The sequence below is a fragment of the Rhinoraja longicauda genome, chromosome 10 (genome assembly GCF_053455715.1).
Source record: "Rhinoraja longicauda isolate Sanriku21f chromosome 10, sRhiLon1.1, whole genome shotgun sequence".
In the NCBI taxonomy this organism is placed as follows: Eukaryota; Metazoa; Chordata; class Chondrichthyes; order Rajiformes; family Arhynchobatidae; genus Rhinoraja; species Rhinoraja longicauda.
Window position 1 is genome coordinate 35517595 of NC_135962.1, and position 23353 is coordinate 35540947.

General features: G+C 41.0%; 1 protein-coding gene across 1 annotated transcript in view; it reads right to left on the reverse strand.

The window, feature by feature from the left end:
* The window catches only part of naa30 (N-alpha-acetyltransferase 30, NatC catalytic subunit), a 29941-nt gene extending 20413 nt beyond the window's left edge, over positions 1-9528 (reverse strand). Inside the window, exon 1 of the mRNA XM_078406635.1 lies at positions 8522-9528. Coding sequence (XP_078262761.1) covers positions 8522-9163 — 642 coding nt within the window. The 5' untranslated portion in view covers positions 9164-9528. The remainder of the gene's footprint in view (positions 1-8521) is intronic.
* Between the last annotated feature and the right edge of the window lie 13825 nt (positions 9529-23353).

Genomic DNA, 23353 nt, shown 5'->3' on the forward strand with positions numbered 1-23353 from the left:
TCACTTGAAGCCATATTTGGCATTATTAATGCAAACTTGTATCTTACTTAATTGGCAGCAACTTGCTGGTGTTCTTACGAAGAGTTTTTGATGAGAAGCATTAACTGGTTTCTTTCCACAGCTGATGCAAACTAGGTGTGGCCCCTTCCAGCATCTCTGTTTTACTTTTGCCTAACCCACTTCGTAGGTAGGATTCTGGTATATCTTTAGTCTACTTTTTAAAAGTTTTGGTAATTCTGCCCACCATATACAGACACTCATGCTACAAGCAACCTAACGTATTCCTATTTTGTTGCTTACTCCTCGATCACAAGATACAAGATCACAAGATACTGCTCGATCACACTCAGCTCCCTCCACATCCTCAAACCCTTTGGTGTTTTTAAGTCTTGGTTTGTTATTTTCTGGTTTCTTTCCACAGCTGATGCAAACTAGGTGTGGCCCCTTCCAGCATCTCTGTTTTACTTTTGCCTAACCCACTTCGTAGGTAGGATTCTGGTATATCTTTAGTCTACTTTTTAAAAGTTTTGGTAATTCTGCCCACCATATACAGACACTCATGCTACAAGCAACCTAACGTATTCCTATTTTGTTGCTTACTCCTCGATCACAAGATACAAGATCACAAGATACTGCTCGATCACACTCAGCTCCCTCCACATCCTCAAACCCTTTGGTGTTTTTAAGTCTTGGTTTGTTATTTTCTTAACCCTTATTGCGTTACTCAGTTACATCCATTCTACAACCATTTGCAAGGACCCTCAAATTGTATTGCATTTTTACTTCTCAATAATCCAGTTATGGGCTCATTCAATATAATTCATTAATATGCATTCAATGTAGCTATCATAGAGAAGACTAGAATATAAAAGCAAGGATGTAATTCGAAGGCTTATAAGGTGCTAGTTAGACCACATTTGGAGTATTGGGAGCAGTTTTGGGTGCCGTATCCGAGGAAGGGTGTGCTGTCATTGGAGAGGCTTCCAGAGAAGGTTTATGAGAATGATCCTGGGGATGATAGGATTAATCTATGAGGAGTGTTTAATGGCTCTTTATTACTATGCTCTGTGCCTGTACTTGCTGAAGTTTAGAAGGAGGGGGGGGCGGGCGGGTGTCTCATTGAAACCTTCCGAATAATAAAAGGCCCAGATAGAGTAGATGTGAAGGGGATATCTCCAGTAGTGGGTGAATCTGGGACAAATAACAATCATATAAGTATATAATGACAACACCTGATTTCTACAGGATCTGACCATGAATTGCTGGGTATGGGAAATAATGAATTTGAAAGAAAGCAATTTTATACACATGTACAGTAGAAACTGAAAGCAAGCTCATTCTTTAAGATACTAAATTTAACAAGGCATTTCTTATGGTACAATTAAGATTAACAGTAGTAAATACATTAATTCGATTGTTAGCAATTCAGGGCTTTTCAGCGCAGCCAAAACTGTAAAGTGTATTTCCCGAATCAAAGCTTAAACTGAGAGCATAGTAATAAAGGTCCATTCAGAAAACCTTGTTGCTCTTCATTTTGGTGTCAGATCCGTCTTTGACCCCAAATTGAGATAGTGTGTCAGGATAAAATGAAATCATCGCAGTTACAAAAGCAAAACGGTAATGCTGGAAATCTGATTAGTTGTTTATCAGAAATGCTGACTCAATCCCTCTGCACAGATTTTACCCATCTAGGTTGAATATTTTCAGCATCTTCATGTCTAAGCTGCCTGCTAACACTTGAGCTTTCTCTTTTCTGTCAAATCCCATTATTTTGTTCAATAGCCAAGAAAACCCAGGTCCTCCAAAAGTTAAACATCATTGCCATATCCAAATATCTTCTTGTATCCCTTAGCATTATTTTAAAAAATACAAGAGAAAGCTCACCATCATTCTACATCTCTTCTCAGCAATGATAGGTTCCTCGATGAGAAAGTGGGTCCAATTTCTCAATGTTAATTGTTTCCTACTTTAACTGCTCATTGTACCAAAGCTCGCTGTTTATCCACCTTTCCCTCCTTCCACTTAACTTTTAGTCCAGCACCAAAATCTCTCCAGAAAGGTTGCTAAAATGGCAAGTAGAGCCTAATTACATTCATACAGGAAAAATAAGTTCTGGTAAATGATGCTACCTTGACAACACTCATACCTTATTAAAATATTAAGAGACAAAAGCCTAGAAACTTTCATGACACCCTGGTTGGCCAGGAAAAGATTCAAGTACACAACCATCTTGTGCAAGAATGAAGAACAGAAGACTAAAATTACGATTTTTTGTGGTATAGAAATGTTATTTCCAGATATAATTAAGTGTGCAGACAGTGAAATGCTTAAGTTTAAACTGCATTTCCTGAGCTAACTTGTTACAAAACTGAAGATGAACCAGTATAAAACTTTGGGTAAGCCACAGTTAGGAGTATTGTGTGCAGCTCTGGTCAGTGCATTACAAGAAGGATATGGTGGGTTTGGAAGAAGAGATTCACTAGGGTACTGTCAGAGCATTATCTATAAGGCAAGGTTGGAGGAACTTGGATTGTTTTCTCTACAGCATTCGGAGCCAAGCATGCAAGCTGATAGAAATACAACGTTACTAGAAGCATAGATAAGATAGTATCCTCCCCCCTCCCCCCCCAGGATGGAAATGCCAAATACTGGAGGGCATGCCTTTTAGGTGAGTGGGGGGGAAATGTAAAGGAAATTTACATGGCAAAGTTGTATTTTGCATAGAATGGTAGGTGCCTGGAACAAGCTGACACGGGAAGGTGGTGAAAGCAGAAACGACAGCAAAGTTAAAAAAGCATTTAGACAGACTCACGAACAAGCAGGGAATGGAATGAGACAGAACAGATAAGTTTAAATTGGCATCAGGGTCCGCACAGACATTGTAGGCCAAAGGGCCAGCTCCTGTGCTGTGTAGTTCTATGTTATAGGAAGGCATATTATATAATTCAGGAAGATATACTGTCACATACAGTCAAGGCGTCAGAGTTATGCCAGCATGGAAATAAGTCCTTCGACTCACCAAGTCCACGTGAATAATCAAACACCCATTTAGAAGGGTCTCGACCCGAAATGTAACCCATTCCTTCTCTCCAGAGCTGCTGCCTGGCCTGCTGTTACTCCAGCTTTTTGTATCTATATTCAGTTTAAACCAGCATCTGCAGTTCCTTCCTACACATTTACCTTCTCTAATCTCATGTTATTCTCCTCACATTCCCATCAACTCCTTCCAGATTTTACCTACACACTAAAGACGATTTACAGTGGTCAATTAACCTACTAATTCACATATCTTTTTGATGTGGGTGGAAATTGGGCATCTGGTGAAAACCCATGCGGTTATCAGAGGACATGTAACTCCATACAGAGCATGAAGTATAGAACTTGGAGATCACGATTGACTCCAGATCTCTGGAGCTGCGAGGTAGTAGTTTTAATAACTGCAACACTGTGCTGTTATTACATTTTTGACTCAAACATGATTCGCTGTTCTAAATAGATACTTAAACCTCAGTACTATCAATGTTTGTATCTGCACGAAATAATCCCTTGTCAACTTAGTGACAAGTTTGTGGTCACTTTTAGTGTCTTTTCAAATAAAAAAGGATCAGAGAGAAAGCTAAACATTTAACGGCAACATGCCAAAATGTCTCAGTTGTACCCGAAACTAAAACAGGCACTTGAATCACTCCTAAAAATGTGACAACGGTAAAGATCTAAAAAAAAAAGAGTGCATCTACAAAAGATATGGATACTGCAAACAATTAAAATTACCACCAAATTTTAAATTGCCATGTACAATTCTATCCTCCAACTTTTCAACTATCCTCCAAGTTAATGGCTTTTCAATGCAAGAAAAATTGCCGGAGTCCACATTCATTCTGAATTTCATTAATGTTTCTGTATGCACGAGGAATCTTTCAAATAGTTTTGAATTAATTTGAAGTTTTAAATAAAGCTGAATCCAATTAATTTGAAAGGATATTTTTAGACAATTTTCTGCATTCGGCTTTGCTTTTGAATTGATGGAGCACTGATATATTTATTCTAAAACATCGTCTCAAGATTTAATTTCGAGCGCCATGCTTCTGTGAAATATTTCAGACATGCATCAAAATGAAAGGCTGACCAAAAGCAATGAAGCATTGGTAATGTTTGAACAGGCCCAAGTTGAGATGGATCTGTCTTGCTGATGGGTAACAAAGGAGCAGGAGCTCCTTGTTTTAGGGAGCTGCCACATAACCACCTGTAGATCTCACATTCTGCAGAGCAGTCTACAAAGAATGATTACACGATAGGCAACATTAAACTTCTGCTGATGTTCGTTGTAAGCTGCCGACACATTGCGCCGACAATATAATTCAATACATTTAGAAGTGATATTTCTACCTCCACATGAGCTAAAGTTTAATTTTGAAACACTGGAACGTCTCTACAGTTACAATATGATTATTTTCATTATCAAAATACAAAAATGGAAACTGGACATGGTGGACTGAGGCTGAAATGCAACTTGCAGCATATTTGACCATAATACAGTACAGAGCATGTCTACGTTGATACAAAAAGAAATCAGTGTATAGAATTTCACAATTAAACCACTATTCCACAATTGATCAGTCCTTATTTGAGTCATATTTGAGAATTATTTCATCGCTTTTCCATGATAATTAGCCTTCCAGTTAACAGATATTTTGAATGTGATTCATAATTATCCTTGGCATTCAGTAATGGAAGTTCAAGAGGTAGAATCAAAGAGGCTTCATTCTGTGACGCTGAAATAGAATGCACTGATATTATTTAAGCCAATACAAAAACCTGCGTGGAAGTTACAAGGTTATTGTTAAAATCTCAACTGTCACCACCAACAATGCAATTTACATTTGATCCTGAAGCTACTAGATGATTAAAAAAAATTAAAAGCACAATTGGTTGAAATCTGCAGTTTTGACAAAAACATTTTAAAGTTGTACTTCTCGTTATTTCCAGTCAGATACAATTTAGATAATTGGTTCAATGACCAAAATAACTTTTGTCTTGCTTTCTCTTTGGTGAAGAGGATTCAACTTCAATTTGGATCCGGGGGAATGTCAATGTATGCTCTGGCTAATATTCTAATGCATGTACCTAGCCAAACACACAGACCTGCCAACTATCCTAACTTTTTTCACAAATTTCCAAAGCAAAGAAAGCAATACATTATTGCACAACCCCACAACTGACTTATGGAAGCAATTAAAAATAGGTAAAATCTAGGGCCTTTCGGATATGTATGATACACTACACAGCACATGTAGCAACCGTTACGCCACAGTGAATATCGAATTTAATCAAAAATAGCTGAGGCGAAGTTTCATGGAAGTTGTGGCTTGGACGTAGGTAACAAAAAACAAGTGTCCAGTTCCCTATTAGTTCCAATCCCAGCATTTCTGTATTTTTTATAGAAATAAATGCACTGTTTCTGTATTGTTCCAGCAAAATGTCCTGCAAAAATACAGAATTCTGCTTAAATGCAACCACCTAAGTACTTTGAGATAGACGCAAAATGTTGGTGTAACTCAGCGGGACTGGGAGCATCTTCGGATAGAAGTAATGAATAACGTTTCGGGTCGAGACTCTTCTTCAGACTGAAGTCAGGGAAGAAGGAGATACCGAGATAAGGAAGTGTAAGGTGTGAAAATGAGACAACGAAGAAGTTCAAGGAACATGTAGAATAGATCATTGTTAGCTGGGAGAAAGTAACAACAAAGCAAACCGAGATAAAGTGTAATTGGAGATAGACTGGTCGGAGAACTGGGAAGGGGGAGGGATGGAGAGAGAGGGAAAGTAAGGGTTACTTGAAGTTAGAAAAGTCAATATTCATACTGCTGGGGTGTAAGCTTCCCAAGTAAAATATGAGGTGCTGTTCCTCCAATTTGCGCTGGGCCTCACTCTGACAAAGGAGACGGCCCAGGACAGAAAGGTCTATGTGGGAATGGGATCAGGAGTTAAAAGTGTTTAGCAACCGGGAGAACAGGTAGGTTTAGGCGGACTGAGCAGAGGTGTTCAGCGAAACGATCGCCGAGCCTGCGCTTGGTCTCGCCAATATATAGAACTCCACACCTGGAACAGTGAATACAGCAGATGAGGTTGGAGGAGGTACAAGTGAACCTCTGACTCACCTGAAAAGACTGTCGGGGTCCTTGTGCAGAGTCGAGGTAAAGGGACAGGTGTTGTATCTACTGCAGTTGCAGGGAAAAGTACCTGGGGAGGGAGTGGCTTGGGTGGGAAGGGACGTTAACCAGGGAGTTGCTGAGGGCACAGTCTCTGCAAAAAGCAGAAAGGGGTGGAGATAGGAAGATATCGGTAGTGGTTGGAACCCGTTGGAGGTGGCGAAAACAACGGACGATTATGTGCTGTATGCTCTGGCTGATGGGGTGGAAGGTGAGGACTAGTCGGACTCTGTCCCTGTTACGACTAGGGGGAGGTAGACCAAGAGTAGAGCTGCGGGATATCGTGATGCCCTGGTATGGAACACCTCATTTTGGGCGCAGATGCAGCATAGACGGAGGAATTGGGAGATGGGGATATAGTCTTTATAGGAAGCAGGGTGGGAAGAAGTGAAGTCTAGATGGCTGTGGGAATCAGTAGGTTTATAATAGATGTGTCGATAGTCTCACGGTGAGATCAAGAAACGGTAGGGAGATGTCGGAGATGGTCCAAGTGAATTTGAGTGCAGGATGGAAATTAGTAGTAAAGTTAATGAAGACAGTGAGTTTTGCATGGGTGCAGGAGGTGGCACCGATGCAGTCGCCAATGTAGCAGAGATAGAGTTTGGGGATAGGCCAGTGTATGCCTGGAGCAGGGATTGATCGATGTACCCTACAAAGAGGCAGGCATAACTGGGGCCCATACGAATGCCCATGGCTACGCCTTGGATTTGGAGGAAGTGGGAGGAGTCGAAGAAGTTGTTAAGAGTAACGACCAGCTCTGCTAGTTTTTGAGATCTTTGAGATCCTCTTAAAAGGCCTGCAAAGACTACCATATTAGTTCAAACCGATCACTATACTGAGGTGATAAGAAATCTGAAATAGTTCCAAAGCCACTTGTTTCAACACAGGGAATGTGGCTGTGCTAAAGATTGTATTTCCTCACTGGAAAATGGCTTCCTTTAAAAAACAGGTTAATTTAAAAGAGTAGCATTAATAGCTTCTATTAAAGGAACCAACTGTCTGTTTCAGTTCAAACAGAACAAAAGCAAAGTTACACTTAAGAAAGAATACCAAAACTAATAAGAAATAAAAACAGATCAGTTCTGGATAGACAGCAAGCAGAAGAAAAATGTAAGGCCGCAGCACAATTCTACATATATATAGCAGTCCACCACAGTATTCATGCATTTTGATATTCACCATGCAAGAATAGATCTTTCATCTGTAAGTAAAATGTTAACAAATTTCTCATCCATATGATTATTCTCCCTGTGGCTACATTTGAAAAATAACAAGCAATGTTCAGGAACTCTGGCAGATGCACCACACATTTTGCTACAAACTAAAAAAAAAAATCACAGTCATATTGTTTCAGGAACAATCAAATTCTGCAGACTATTTGAAATGAATTTTCACATAATCAGGTAACCGACACTAAAAATACAAGATATAATTTTTTAAAAATAATATCAAAAAAAGCTAAAATCAATATCCTTAAATAAAATTTGCCAATGTATTAATGCTAACCCAGTTAGACATAACTTTGTATTCCAACCCACAGAACTTTGTTGGATTTTACAACAAATCTTTAACATCCCCTGAACTTGTCATTGAGTCTTCATTTAAAATGTAACTACAACTCAAACGATTTGTCTTCTACTATAGGAGTTAAAAGCCCAGATCCTGGCACAAAACTACTTATTAAAATTACTTGCAACTGAACATAGCTTCCATTATGAGGTCACATAGAACAGCAATTTTGCAGTTAATATTCAGCCCTATGAAAAGGTGCCACATTCAAGCAATTACATGGATTTGTCCACAAAAACAATAACAACATAATTTCAATGTTTATAAAATCAAACTTGTAAGTGCAAGAGGGTGCGGCTCTGCTTCTACTATCTGAAAGGGGTGCTCCATAATTTGGGCTAAGCAAAGTGGCTCTCAACCTGCATCAGGCGACGCTCAGTTCAGTTGCCTGCCTCCCTTACTGGGTGTCCTTGAAAAGGAAATAGAATGGCATTCACCGGCATGCCATTGGAGCCCAGTGGGACCAGAGTTCTTGATCAACAGTTGGAATGACATTTCGATACAATTAGCAAAAAGTATGAGTGCATAATAATCTGGTGACTATTAACATTACTTTCTTATCGAAGGTATTTCAGATGCCTTTAACACACTCGTTACACACCTTATGGCATATATGCGTGTGTATATACATTTATATCATGTAAATATCATATCTGTATATGTATGTGTTTCTCATCATGTGATAACATACATGATATCCCACAACCACTTCGACTCGCCCTCCCTAGCCACCCCACACTTACCAAAAAACACAGCTGTGGCCAGTTGTGAATAAAATATCTATAGGTATATATGGAATAAGGTTCAGACAAATCCTTCGTGATCAACCTCATGATATCTGGCATTTGCAACTCTGACTCATAGCCAACATAACGTATCCTTTCGGGCTCTTGCGGGGCATACAAACTACAAGCAGCTACCGAGGCGGCCAGGCGCGATTGATCCTCTTCAACCCCATCCAGTTCATCCCTGGGCATTGGAGTGTCGGCCTCGGCAGTCCTTTGGTTGGCATGGTTGACCTCACAGTTGCTGGCGTCGGCTTTCCTTCTGCCGGCTTGGGGCGGTGACAGTCCCGAGTCGGCTTCGGCAGTGGACAGGCGGCCACTGCGATCCGTTTGGTGGTGGAGATCGGGGTTGAGGATCAGACAGCCGTTCAGCACCCGCTGCTGGTGGTTATGATGGAGGTGGTGGTGGTGGAGGTGATGGAGGACTCCCTTCTTCGGCCGGCTGCTCTCCGGGAAGGTTAACATCGACTTGGGGCCGTCTTGGTCGACGCTTTCCTGCCCTGGCCCCGGTTCGGCCTCTGGTTGCTGGCTGGCGGGATAGGCCGAGATTTCAACGGGGGGCGGGGAGAGCACGCTAGGCCCAGCTGGCGGCTCCGACATCCTAACGGGGGAAGCAAGGCGGCGGCGGCGGCAGCAGCATGAGGGGCCGAACAGCCACAAAATGGAGGGAGGGAAAGGGGGTCGACAGCGGGTGTGAGGGGGGAGGGAGGGAGGGGAAAGGAAGGGACTCAGTACCCCAACATAACGTGTGAGGGGATCGGGACCGTCAGGTGAAGGCCTCCACCCCCGGTACTGACACAGGAGGGGGTGAAAAGGAAGGCGAGCGAAGCCCCGACCCCGCTCCCAGCCCCGTCACTCGAGGCCGCTTCCACTCAGCGATTGCCGTAAAACGAAAGGCGCCGCGCGACCTCACTCCCCCACAGACGTCACCGCTGTCGTAAACAGGAGATGGGCTCTCCCCTTGAGTGAGCGTTGGGCGATGGCGTCTTCCAGTTGTCTGCCTCTCAGCCTGAAGAAGGGTCTCGACCCGAAACATCACCCATTCCTTCTCTCCACGGATGCTGCCTGCCCCGCGGAGTTACTCCAGCATTTTGTGTCTACGATATAACAGGCGGATTTTCTTTTAATAACACAACGCTTAAAGTTTATTTTCCCCACACGCTGATACCTGCTGTTGCCGTCTTTACATACGGTTATGGACCATGCCGAGTGTTTCTGTCCCCTCAAATGTGTAGCAAAGGAACTGCAGATGCTGGTTTAAGTCGAAGATAGGTACAAAATGCTGGAGTAATTCAGCAGGCCAGGCAGCATCTCTGGCGAGAAGGAGTGGGTGACCTTTCGGGTCGAGAAGGGTCTCCAACATTTTGTGTCTATCCTCAAATGTCGATCCGTGTGTGAATGGTTGCGATGCTTGCAAAATACTTTTAAGTTTTAATGTGTGGCTGCAGCGCCTTTTCTGTTTTGGTCCGATGTTGTGCCCTTAATTCTGACAGAAGAGGTTCCAAAGTTGGGATTTAGAGTCATACAGCACGGAAACAGGCCCTTCGGCCCAACTTGCCGACCAAGATGCCCCACCAACGATGGTCTCATCTGCCCGCCTTTGGCCCATATTCCTCTAAACATTTCCTAAACATGTACCTGTCCAAATGTTTTTTAAATGTTGTTATAGTATCTGCTTCAACTACCTTCTCTGGCATTTATTCACAAAATGCTGGAGTAACTCAGCAGGTCAGGCAGCATCTCAGGAGAGAAAGAATGGGTGACGTTTTGGGTCGAGACCCTTCATCAGTCTGAAGAAGGGTCTCGACCTGAAACGTCACCCATTCCTTCTCTCCTGAGATGCTGCCTGACCTGCTGAGTTACTCCAGCATTTTGTGAATAAATACCTTCGATTTGTACCAGCATCTGCAGTTATTTTCATACACTACCTTCTCTGGCAGCTTGTTCTGTGTGAAAAATGTTGCCTCTTAGGTTTAATCTTGTCCCTCTCACCTTAAATCTATGTCCTCTGGTTCTTGATTCCCCTACTCTGGATAAATGTGCATACCATCTATTCACATAATGATTTTTCTGATATGTTTCTACTACTAAAAGGGAAGCACACCAATTGATATTATGATTCTTCCTCCGATGATCATCAAAGCAAAACAAGATAGCGTGCCTTAATGACAACAGACCAATGACTCTGACAATCACCATCATGAAGTGCTTTGAGAAGATGGTCATGGTGCACATTAGCTCCAGACTCCCAGATTGCCTTTCTGTCTTTATCCATTGCAGTTTGTGGACCATTTCATCTGGTTCATGGCAGAGAAGCCATCTCCCTGGCTCCTACACTCATCGCTGGAACATCTGGTTAACAAGGCGACGTGTCAGAAGCAGCCCTGTCCATCGCACAAACCAACCCCCCTTCACCACCCCTCCCCCCGTGCCCCCCAACCCCCATGAACATCTCCCCACTGCCTCGCAAATGCAGCCAGCATAATCAAGGACCATTTTTACCCTGGTCATTCCCTCTTCTCCCCTCTCCCATCAGGTAAAAGACACAGACGCTTGAAAGCATGTTCCACCAGATTCAGCAACAGTTTCGTGCTTCTTGGTATCAGACTACTGAATGGCCCTCTCATAAGGCAAAGGAGTAATCCCAATCTCCCAACCTACCTTACTGCAGACCTTGCACTTTTTTTTGTTATCTGCACTTTCTCTGCAACTGGTACACTATAATGATACAACACAGTATTCTGCACTTTTGGTATTTTTCTTTTTCCCTGTCTGTTGTACTTGTGTATGGCTTGATAATAATTGTGTATAGAATTTGTTGACAATAGCACATAAACAAATAGACCAAACTTGGTCTATGTTTCTATGTTTCTATGAATACAAAATTTTCAAATGCTCTAAATTTGGGTGTAGAGTGCTGGAACTAAAATCATACGCTCTTAAGGTTGGAATAAGGTTTTATGTGCAACATAATGCGGATGTGGAATTCCATTTCTTTAGTACCTTACAACATCTCAAGACATTGCAATTAAATGTTTTTCAAAACATTTATATCTCTGTATGGTGAACAAGTAATGCAGCCAGTTTGCGCACCTCCCTGGCCACACAGATGCGATATTAAAATTTTCCTTGGACACTGACAAAATAAAGTGGATCTCAGAGTTTGGTCCCAAAGTCTAGCACTGTTCCAATTATGCCAGCATATGGCAGAATTTGGCCTGAGGGCACATTTGGTGGTTTGGGTGCACGCTTAGCCTCTTGTACCTAAATTGATACAAACATTTTGAATTCCCAGTATCTGCAGTTTTTTTTAAATTTTGAGACCATGATGGAACCAAAGTTGTCACCAGGTATTTTTGGTCCAGGTTTTTTCACTGCTCAACCATCCACTGTAACTCTTTCTGGACCGTCAGATATTTCCTTTGTAACTTTCTCCGTTGTTATAATTTTTTCTCATTGTAAGGTGGAAAATTTGGATACAAATGAATAAAAACATCAAAATGCAACTCTATTGAAGTTATTTTCCAAGATCTGAACACTTTTAGTCTGATCATTTGTCATGTTACTGGCAATTACATCTGCCCCCTGACTTGATCACTTATTACATCACAATAGAGGCCTGTCAGCTCATCAGTTGCATGCTGGCCCCTAGCAGAGCAATTGCAACAGTGACATCTCGCCTTTATGTGCAAATGGGATTAGTGTAGATGGGCAATAAATTTGACATGGAATCGGTGGATAGAAGGGTCTGTTTCTGTATGACTCGATAACTTCCCTTTAGCTGCTTATTGCCTTTTTTTACCAGGAGAATGTCAAGTGCCTGTTTGTTGCTTCTAACCGGCCTCTCATTGATCCACCAGCACCTTTTAGAAACATAGAAGCATAGAAAATAGGTGCAGGAGGAGGCCATTCGGCTCTTCGAGCCAGCACCGCCATTCATTATGATCATGGCTGATCATCCACAATCAGTAACCTGTGCCCAACTTCTCCCCATATCCCTTGATTCCACTTGCCCCCAGAGCTCTTTCTAACTCTCTTAAATTCATTCAGTGATTCAGCCTCCACTGCCCTCTGTGGCAGAGAATTCCACAAATTCACAACTCTCTGGGTGAAAAGGTTCCTTCTCACCTCAGTTTTAAATGGCCTCCCCTTTATTCTAAGACTGGCCCCTGGTTCTGGACTCCCCCAACATTGGGAACATTTTTCCTGCATCTAGCTTGTCCAGTCCCTTTATAATTTTATATGTCTATAAGATCCCCTTTCATCCTAAACTCCAGTGAGTACAAGCCTAGTCTTTTCAATCTTTCCTCATATGACAGTCCCGTCATCCCAGCGATCAATCTCGTGAACCTATGCTGCACTGCCTCAATTACAAGGATGTCCTTCCTCAAATTAGGAGACCAAAACTGTACACAATATGCCAGATGTGGTCTTACCAGGGCGCTATACAACTGCAGAAGAACCTCTTTACTCCTATACTGCAATCCTCTCGTTATGAAGGCCAACATGCCATTAGCTTTCTTCACTGCCTGCTGTACCTGCACGGCAACTTTGAGTGACTGGTGTACAAGGACACCCAGGTCTTGCTGCATTTTCCCCTTACCTAACCTGACACCATTGAGATAATAATCTGCCTCCTTTTTTTTGCCGCCAAAGTGGATAACCTCACATTTATCTACATTATACTGCATCTGCCATGCGTCTGCCCACTCACTCAACCTGTCCAGGTCACCCTGCAACCTCCTAACATCCTCTTCGCAGTTCACACTGCCACCCAGCTTTATGCAGTGATGAACGCTCAGTAGAGAATCACCCAGCCCTTGTTTCAGCAGATGGTGATTCAGGCAATGCTGGCAAGAGTTGGTGCATTTGACCGACAGGGATGGCAGGAAGTCACTGGCTCAATGATGTTCTGGAATCAGAATGTCTCCAAATGACTCTTACGAACCTCTACTGATGCACCATAGAAAGCATACTGTCAGATTGCATCAAGGTTTGGTTATGGAACAGTTCTGCCCAAGACAGTAGGAATTTATACAGAAATGTGGATGTAGCACAGTCCATCACACAGATTAGCCTCCCCACTATTGACTCAATTTACACATCATGTTGCCTTGGGAAAGCAGCCAACTTAATCAAAGCTTTCCCACCCTGGTTATTCCTTCTTCTCCCCATTTACATTGGACAGAAGATACAGAAGCTTGAAAGCAGACATCACCAGATGCGGGAACAACTTCTTCCCCTCTGTTATCAGCCTTTTGAATGGTCCTTTAATAAGCCCATTCTTCTCCACCTCAATGCGGATTTTAGACTTTGTCTAAATGTCTTAGATGTTGAGAACTATATTCTGTACTCTGTATCTTCCCTATTGCTCAACCTACAGCATTTCAATTTGGCTTGATTGTATTTATGTATAGTATCTGATTTGATTGGATAGTATGCAGAACAAAGATTTTCACAGTATCTCAGTACAATACATGACAATAATAAACCTAAACCTAATTAGAAGGGGTTGAGGAAGCAAACATGGATACTTTAGCTTAGTTAAACTCCAGGAACCGAGGGATGGGCATATCTTCATGAGACTCTCATATTTTTCATCAGCGGTACAAGTGGAACCCTCTATGTTGCACCAGCCAGTTAATGGTAAATAAATGAAATGCCTTCATGACTGAAGGGCATTAAAATATATATTAACATCAGAATGCCACTTGTCATTCTCAAGAGTCAAAATTGTTGAATTCTCATATTACCAACAAAAGAACAGTAAAATTCTTATTTGCTGCATCTTAACAGGCCCGTAGATCTGTGCACACGGGTATTATATAATAAACAAAAAAATTAAATGAACTGATAACCAAAACACTGGTGCAAAAAAAACAAAGTCCTTGGTGCAACCAAAGTCCATATGAGTATATAGTGGAGGTTCGTGTTGTGCAGTGTTCAAGAGACTGATGGCTTTTCGGAAGAAGCCATTCTTGAACCTGATGGTGGCAGTTTTCAGGCTCCTATACTCTCCTCCCTAAGGCAGGAGCAAGCTAAGAGCTTGGCCATTCTCTGGATGATGTTTGAAATCAGCTTCTGTTACAAACCATTGAAGGAGAAATGGTGCTGAAAGAAATCCTTAGTTATACAGTTGTGCGAATACCAATGCAAATTGCTTGAGAAACAACCAAATGCCTGAAGGAGGGTGAGACAAAGTTGACTGGATAAATTAAGATGTTAGGTACGCTTAACTTGTATCATAAGACAATTAAAAGATCGGATTCACCAAGGTTGCATTTGCTTCTTTCAATCTTGTAAAGTGAATGTTTAAGAATAAGGGGTAGGCCATTTAGAACGGAGATGAGGAAAAACCTTTTTCAGTCAGAGAGTTGTGAATCTGTGGAATTCTCTGCCTCAGAAGGCAGTGGAGTCCAATTCTCTGAATGCTTTCAAGAGAGAGCTAGATTGAGCTCTTAAGGATAGCAGAGTCAGGAGGTATGGGGGAAGGCAGGAACGGGGTACTGATTGAGAATGATCAGCCATGATCACATTGAATGGTGGTGATAGCTCGAAGGGCCGAATGACCTACTCCTGCACCTATTGTCTATTGTCTATTGAAGATAAAAAATATTTTTTAAAGATCTACACTAATGTTTTTCAGATTTTTATATAAACACTCTCAACCATGGACCAGGACTTGGCACAATTTGATTTCCTATCTAACTTATAGATTTTAATCTATTTATTTTTTGGAAAATTTATTTATAATTTAGAAAAAATGCACTACATTCTATTACATCTCAACGTCACTGAATTCCTCTCTGGCATATCTTATGGATTTCTCTCAAACCAACTTGGAAAATCATGTGGAAATTGATCTGAAGGGACTTGGATTGTATTAGTAGAGATTTGTTAAACTTACCCGTGCCCGCAATTTGAAACCATTGTGTTTAAAATTAGTGTCACTTTCATTCATGATTATATATTTTTTAATTCTCAAAAAATTGTCACTGGCTCATTATCAGTGTACAACAACTCCACTGAGATTTCAGAGCAGGGGATAAGTGCAAGCAGTTCTTGGAAGGACACGCCTCAAAAACAAAAATATAGCATGGCACAATAGACAATCTATCTTGTTATTTTTCAGCTAAATTGGAGTGATTAATTGATATTTGCATCTCATTTTCTTACATATACATACTTAGATGGCCTGATAGATGTTTTATTTTCGTGGGGAAATATGATAATTTGAAAATAAAGTGACATTGAATTTCAAATGATCAATATCTTTTTGTTAGTACAGGAACATTTTCAATGCTTGTAAGATCGATTATAAAGTGGGTTTTATGGGCCAAGAGCAATGTAAAAAAAGTTGTGGTCATTTGTTGAGTGACTTGGCCTGTGTGCAAGTTTGTAATTTGTCAAATTTACTTATTGGCTGTTTGCGGTAGAGCTGCTGCCTTACAGCGAATGCAGCGCCGGAGACTCAGGTTCGATCCTGACTACCGGTGCTGCACTGTACGGAGTTTGTACGTTCTCCCCGTGACCTGCGTGGGTTTTCTCCGAGATCTTCGGTTTCCTCCCACACTCCAAAGACGTACAGGTATGTAGGTTAATTGGCTGGGTAAATGTAAAAATTGTCCCTAGTGGGTGTAGGATAGTGTTAATGTACGGGGATCGCTGGGCGGCACGGACTTGGAGGGCCGAAAAGGCCTGTTTCCGGCTGTATATATATGATATGATATGATAAAAGGATGGTTTTGCTTTAAACATGGTGCAATAACTTATTTTTTATAATGGAAACAGCAGAAAATTCTGTACACATGGAACTAAAAACGACACAGAATTTTGAAACTGAATCTAGCAACATTTTTGCTTTTACAAGAGGACACTCAAACATTTCCAAGGACATAAAAAAACTAGCCTTGCCAAGAGATAACTTTTCTTTTTGTTCATTATACTCTTTGGTATTAACTTACCGAAGACCTTATAAGAAAGATGATTTCCAATGTCTTTCCCAACACCAGAACTGAACTGGAACTGTAAAGGTAATGACAATCTAATAAATTGGTTGCTTGGCAGGTTTAGTAGTCATAATTTATCGTGGAAATCCACACCACAGTTTATGAGGTGGTGAGCAGTGACAAGTTGCTTCCTCAAAAAGAGAGAAGAATCTTTTTTTTGGGTCTACAGATCTAGATTACTCTCTCTTTCCTGGCTGTAAAATAACTGAATGCATTGTGAAAATGCACAGGAATTAATTAAGGAAAGCAAGCAACTTTAAAATTCTTATAGTTTCTGAACTAAATGAATAGTTGTTAATTAATGGCTAGATCGTTTTGAAATATCAAGTCAATCATTTTTTATGTTTGAACGAAGTAAAATGAAAACATTCTGTTGCAGATTCAGCTGTGTGTTTTAAAATGTATATTCTTGTGTTAAGAAAATTTGCATTTAATTGTCATGTAAGTAAAGACATTTCTTCTGAACTCAATATTAAAAGTTTTAACTCCATAAACTCAGTCTATGAACCCTTGTTTCCTCCCTGCATCCAGATTATTTATTCAGGAGAGACATAAAATGCTGGAGTAACTCAGCTGGTCAGGCAGCATCTCTGGAGGAAATGGATTGGTGACATTTTAAGGTGGGACCCTCCTTCAGACTGATTGTAGTAGGGAGAGTGGGGGGGAAACTGGAAGAGAAGAAAAAAACAGGACAAATCAGGGTTGACAACAGATGACCCCTGGAGATATATTACTTGTGTTTCCCTTATCTAAATCATTGATGTATGAATAGCCGGGGTCCAAACACTAATCCAGTAGGTACCACAAGAAAGTCTTGTTGCATTGTTGTTGCACAGTTTTAGATCTTTTGCATTCATGAAAATGGTTTTGTTTTAGCCCAAATACATACCTGCTCCATAGTTGGCACGTTGCAGCTGCAGTGTGCACTGTAATGAAGACATCTTGCAAAAACCACAAATTTTTCTCACAGGCAACATCCAAAGTCACAGAAATGACAAGGGCTGTCTTGCAACACCATGCCTTCCCCACCCATGTTTCCAACTTTTGAGTTTATATCACTTTTCATGTGCTGTATGAAAATGCTGAAACACCCTAGCACTTCCATTACACCATCCTGACTTGGAAATATATTAGCGTTCTTTCATTGTGTCATGGTCAAAGGTCAGGAACTCCCTGACGACACAGAGGTAGCAAGAAAAAGATTGCAGCAGGGCCATGAAGGTAGTTTCAACATAAATCCTTAAATTGGCCTGAGTATCCCATAACAGCTCTAGAGATGGATTGAGCACGGCACAATAAATCTAGTTTGATCACTTCTTGAGGCACTCATTGGATAAGTTACAATTGGTTAAATATAAACAAATTCTTCCAAAAAGTTGTATTGCCAATCAAGAATTAATTTCATATTTTAACAAGTAACTAGTACAAAATAAACTAGCCATCCTAGGGAATTACTTCATATAATTACCACAGGAGGGCAGCATTCAACAAAGATAGGAAAAATACGGTGTCCTTACCAACAAAACCAGTAATGCTATGGTAGAGTAAGTAATTGACATAAATATGACAATATTAAAGGAAATGTTTCAGAAATGTGACAAGATTAAAGAAAATTGATTTTTAATATTAAATCAGCACTAGAATCAAAGATTTTATTTCAATCTAAATGAAATTAAAATGGAATATTCTGTATATATATTATAGCGATTTGAATCCGAGCGATTTATTTCCTGATATTACTTTCAAAACCACAATTATTCAATGGAAAATCCTGCTACAATTATGCCTTTTGATTTTGCATCCATCAAACAGCAGGATATACGGGGCATCTTGAGGTTTCATGTCGTTCACAAAAACTTCCAATACAGTGTTTGTAACCAATGTAGACTCCCGACATGGTCAACAATTCTTCCACTGAACACTATTCGGAATAATCTGGACAACACCGGCAGCCGCTTTCCATCTTCCCTGGGTGCTGGATTTGGATAGTGCCAAATGTTGGGCTCTTCACTGTTTTAAGCAAATGGTCAGACAGGGAATTAGAGCAATATAATTTGTGGGGGGCTTGAATATATGGTTTGTTTTTCCATTGTTTATCCAAAAGGAATTGTGATGATGTTAAGCCGTAATCTTCCAATTCTTCAGAGTTATGTTCCTTTGCACCTACACCGCTGGGCAGACTTTTCAGTGAAAACCAGAGATTGGAGAATAATGAAAGGCTTGGATAGAATGGATGTGGAGTGGATGTTTCCACGAGTGGGATAGTCTCGGACCAGACGTCATAGCCTCAGAATAAAAAAACGTTCCTTTAGGAAGATGATAAGGAGGAATTTCTTTAGTCGGAAGGTGGTGAATCTGTGGAATTCATTACTACAGAAGGCTGTGGAGGCAGTCAATGGACATTTTTAAGGCAAAATAGATAGATTCTTGATTGGTATGGGTGTCAAGGGTTATGGGGAGAAGACAAGAGAAGGGTGGAGTGGGAGAGTTAGATCAGCCATGATTAAATGGCGGAGTAGACTTGATGGGCTTAATGGCCTAATTCTGCACCTATCACTTCCGGACTTATGAAGGTAGAAATTACTCCTGAAGTGGGAATGTAGAGCAGTAGGTCAAATGAGTTGAGTCCTCAAATAGCTGGATTTCACTCAAATTTGGGGCAATGAAGTAATCAATCTTTCCGTCGTCTATCTTGCCCAGAAATTTCAGAATCTTCTAGAGGGCAGAGAATGGAGACGCAAGGAACTGCAGATGCTGGAAATCTTACAGAGAATACAATGTTGGAGTGACTCAGCAGGTCAGGCAGTATCCCTGGAGGACATGGATAGGTGATATTTCAGATGGGGACCCTTCTTCAGAGTCTGAAGCCTGAAACATTGCCTATCCATGTCCTGCAGAGGACAGAGTTTGTATTATCCAATGAGTTGATTAAAAAAAAAACTTCTGGGTTTTATCAACTGTGATTGTTCAGAGGTTCAATATATATCAATAGAAGTACAATGTTTTTTTGTAGCTTGAGGCTTTATCACGGTAATAAATATGACCTCCAAAGGGTTTACATTTATTACTGTAATTCCTGAAGCTGGAAAGATTTTCTCTTTTCTCAAAGCCGTGTTCGTAAATAATTAATATATGTCATAAACTAACAGCGGTTTGAAAAAGGTTTAAGAACTATTAGTGACAAGGAAAATAATGGATCATAAATTTTAATAAATTGACTGTTCTCTTTTCTATGACACACAGCACTCAGTTAAAGGACAATATAAGATAAGAAATAACTACAAGCCGTAAATCCACATCCAAAGAATCTATACTTTCTTATTTCATAAAATAATTCTATGTTTTACTATAATTTTTGGTATTGTTTTTAATAACAGCCATACCAGCTGGTTAAATTTATTTATTACTCAATGTGTGTAATTTTATTCAAAGTTATTTCTTGTACAAGCTAGATTCCACTGCATCTTACATGTAAAATAATTATTCAATCCATTCATGCACCAATACACAGCAATGGCTCTCCATGTCAGAAACACTCATGAAAAGGCAGAATTGAAGAATAAATGAGGGGGCTACAGCATATCTTTACAGTTGAAATCAGATGCTAGCTCACCGGATAGTCTATGCTCTCTGTTCACCGCTGAGCTCAGTTTGGGGCAATAATGTGTTGTAGAGAGTGCTTTGATGCAATTCACATCCATTGCTTGGCTTTACTGAAATTATTTCAATCTGTCTAACATTTTAAAAGAAGTTCAAAACCTTCAAAAGCATGACAAAGGCTATCAGGGTGTTATAATGCCTGTCTTCTCAGAGCCCACCTTCCTGTGACTAGTGTTGGATGCAGAGGGTCAGCTCATCTGGCTGGTGCAGGGTGAGACAGTGTTCTTTCAGGGTCCTGCCAAACAACATAAGCTGATTTTTGTCCCTTCTGTTAAAAAGGCAAACGTTGTTAACTGCATGTAGCTCACTTCCATTTGCAGTTCCATTTGGCAGATCTAACGAGAACATTCTATCAGAGGCATGAGGAACTGCAGTTGCTGGAAATTTCAACAAAGTACTGGAGGAACTCAGTGGGTCAGAAGCATTTGTGGAGGGAAATGGACAGACGCCATTTTGGGTCGAGACTGGTTCATTTCACTGCACTTTGCTGCTTGACCCACTGAGTTCCTCCAGCACTAAAAACTCAAAAACATTTAATTGTCACCATCATATGCCCTCTGCTGGCATCATCTCTGGGACGACAATTGATCTGAAGTGCAACTGAGCAAACTGTATCTGCAACGAGAGCAATTCGAACATGGAGTATTCTCCAGTTCGTGGCTCCTCTGTTGACTCTCCAAAACCTCCTCCATAGAAACAACACACTCAGCAACGTGATGAATATTTGTGCAGCTAGAAAACCATAACTGTAACATCTCAAACACAATGAAAGGACATTGATGTGACATAACTCTCTGAAGCTTTCATCCTACCATAGACACATTTAAGTATTAAAATACATTTAATATTTCAATTGCACTATAACAGTAATCACCAAACTGCAGTTTGTACGTAAAAGTTATTGTCAATGTGTCTGGAATATTTAGCTCCGAGCAATGAGTTCTCTTCCATCTCATGCAGTTTGTAAATGCATGATTGTGGTAAAATCCTAACCTTTCCATAATGATTTTACAGCATATTGAAATACATTTTATGTAAAAGAGCCATAAATAATCAAATAGAAGCTGTGATCAGACAGGCATCAGTGTGTGATTACTGGTTACAAATGTGAATAGGGCACAGGTGCTGGACTCCATGGGGGGGCTGGCAAGTACAGCTTCAGTTTAAAGTTAACACTGCTTAGTGCAGAGATTGGAACACACACTGTGTTTGTTATAGAGTGCAGGAGGCCTGGGGAATCGCACCATAACAATCTTGGACAGACCTCAGAAGGAGCAACTTGGCTGATTGGAGATTAAATGGCATTGTATGGTGAGATAGGTAATTATGTGTTATGAAATGTTTCATGTTAATGCTTTGCTTGAGTTATTAGGGTCGAGTTACATTGTGCTTTATGTGTCTTCTTTCAGGTGTGTTGTATGATACAGAAGGACTGCAAACACTATCTGCTTGGAGAGTGGAGAAACAGAAACAATCCTAAATGCATGGGATAACCAACTAAATACTGAATCACGAAACCTGACAGTGAATTCATTTCAGATGAGATCTGGCTGAGGTACACAATATTTTATATTGTTTACCATAATATTATATACTTAGAATATTGAAAAGTACAGCATAGGAACAGCATAGCCCTGCAGCCCCCAATGTCTATGATGAACATAATGCCAAGATCTGCGTGCATGTGATCCATACCCCCTTCATTCCCTGCATATCCATGTGCCTATCTAAAAGCCCCTTAAACACCACTATAGTATCTGCTGCCATCTGCACCACCTCTGGCAGCGTGTTCCAGGCACCCGCCATCCCATGTGTAAAAAATACTTGCTCCTCACATCTTTAAACTTTGCCCCTCTTACCTTTAACTATGCCCTCTGGTCTTTGACATTTCCACCATGAGATAAAGGTTCTGACTGTCTGCCCTATCTGTTCCTCTGATAATTTGGCATATTTCTATCTCCCCTCGGGCATTCCAGAGAAAACAACCTGTCTGTCCAACCTCTCCTTGTCGCTAATAATCTAGCTCTAATCTGGGCATCATTCTGGTAAACCTCTTCTGCACCTTCTCCAAAGCCTCCACATCCTTACTGTAATGTAACTCAAGTGTTTGAACTTGCCTTCTGGGGAACTGAAAAACAACCAATGCCTTCCTGTAGCCTGGCTATAATCTGCACGTGCTTGCTCATTCCATGTGCAGATTCTGGCAATGTCTGAACGATCATCAGGAACAAATCCTTCTCGCATAGATCATTCCATGGATGGAACCCGGAAAATGGTATTCCTGGAAAGTGACAAAAGTACAAGGGTATTGCCATATTGAGGGGTACAGGCAGGTGGGATGGGCACCTGTAAACTTTCCCGAACCTTCTTTCCCTTATAAGATTCAATATGCTACCATCTTCAATGAAATTAATGCCCTGTTGGCAAATATCCTTATGATGGCTGAGCTAATTGTCACCATGATCCATTTTCCAGACCGTTTAGTCCCTGGATAAAATAACCCTGCTTCATTCCACTTCTTCTGACAGCTACCTTATCCTGAAAAAATATGTGTTGCAAGATGGCTGCATGTTGTGCGTACCACGGCTGAACCGTAAGAGGTGTGTGAAATGAGTGAGTCAATCTTATTTTGGCCCTGAGTGGCCATGAGATCTTGAACATGCAGGATCTCTCTCTCCCTCTCCCTCTACCTCTCTCTCACTCTCCCTCTCTCTCCCCCTCTCTCTCCCCCTCTCTCCCTCTCCCCCTCTCTCCCTCTCCTCCTCCACCTCCCCCTCCCTCTCTCCATTCTCCCCCACTCTCCATTCTCCCCCACTCTCCCTCTCCCCCTCTCTCCCCCTCTCTCTCTCTCCCTCTGCCTCTCCCTCTCCTCTTCCTCTCTCCTCTCCCTCTCCCACTCCCCCACTCCTTCTGCTCCTCTCCCTCTGTCCCACATGATTAAACATAAACATGATTTAAAAAGACAACTGTTCAGCCACGGTATCGAAGTTCCAAAGGTGCAACTTGAACATCATGTTTGTTTATATGTGAAGAGCATAAGAATTTGAGAGCATATTATTTTTGGTTGCCATATAAAGTGGCTGTGTTCAGAAGATAAAAGAGGAATTGTTCTTTTATCATT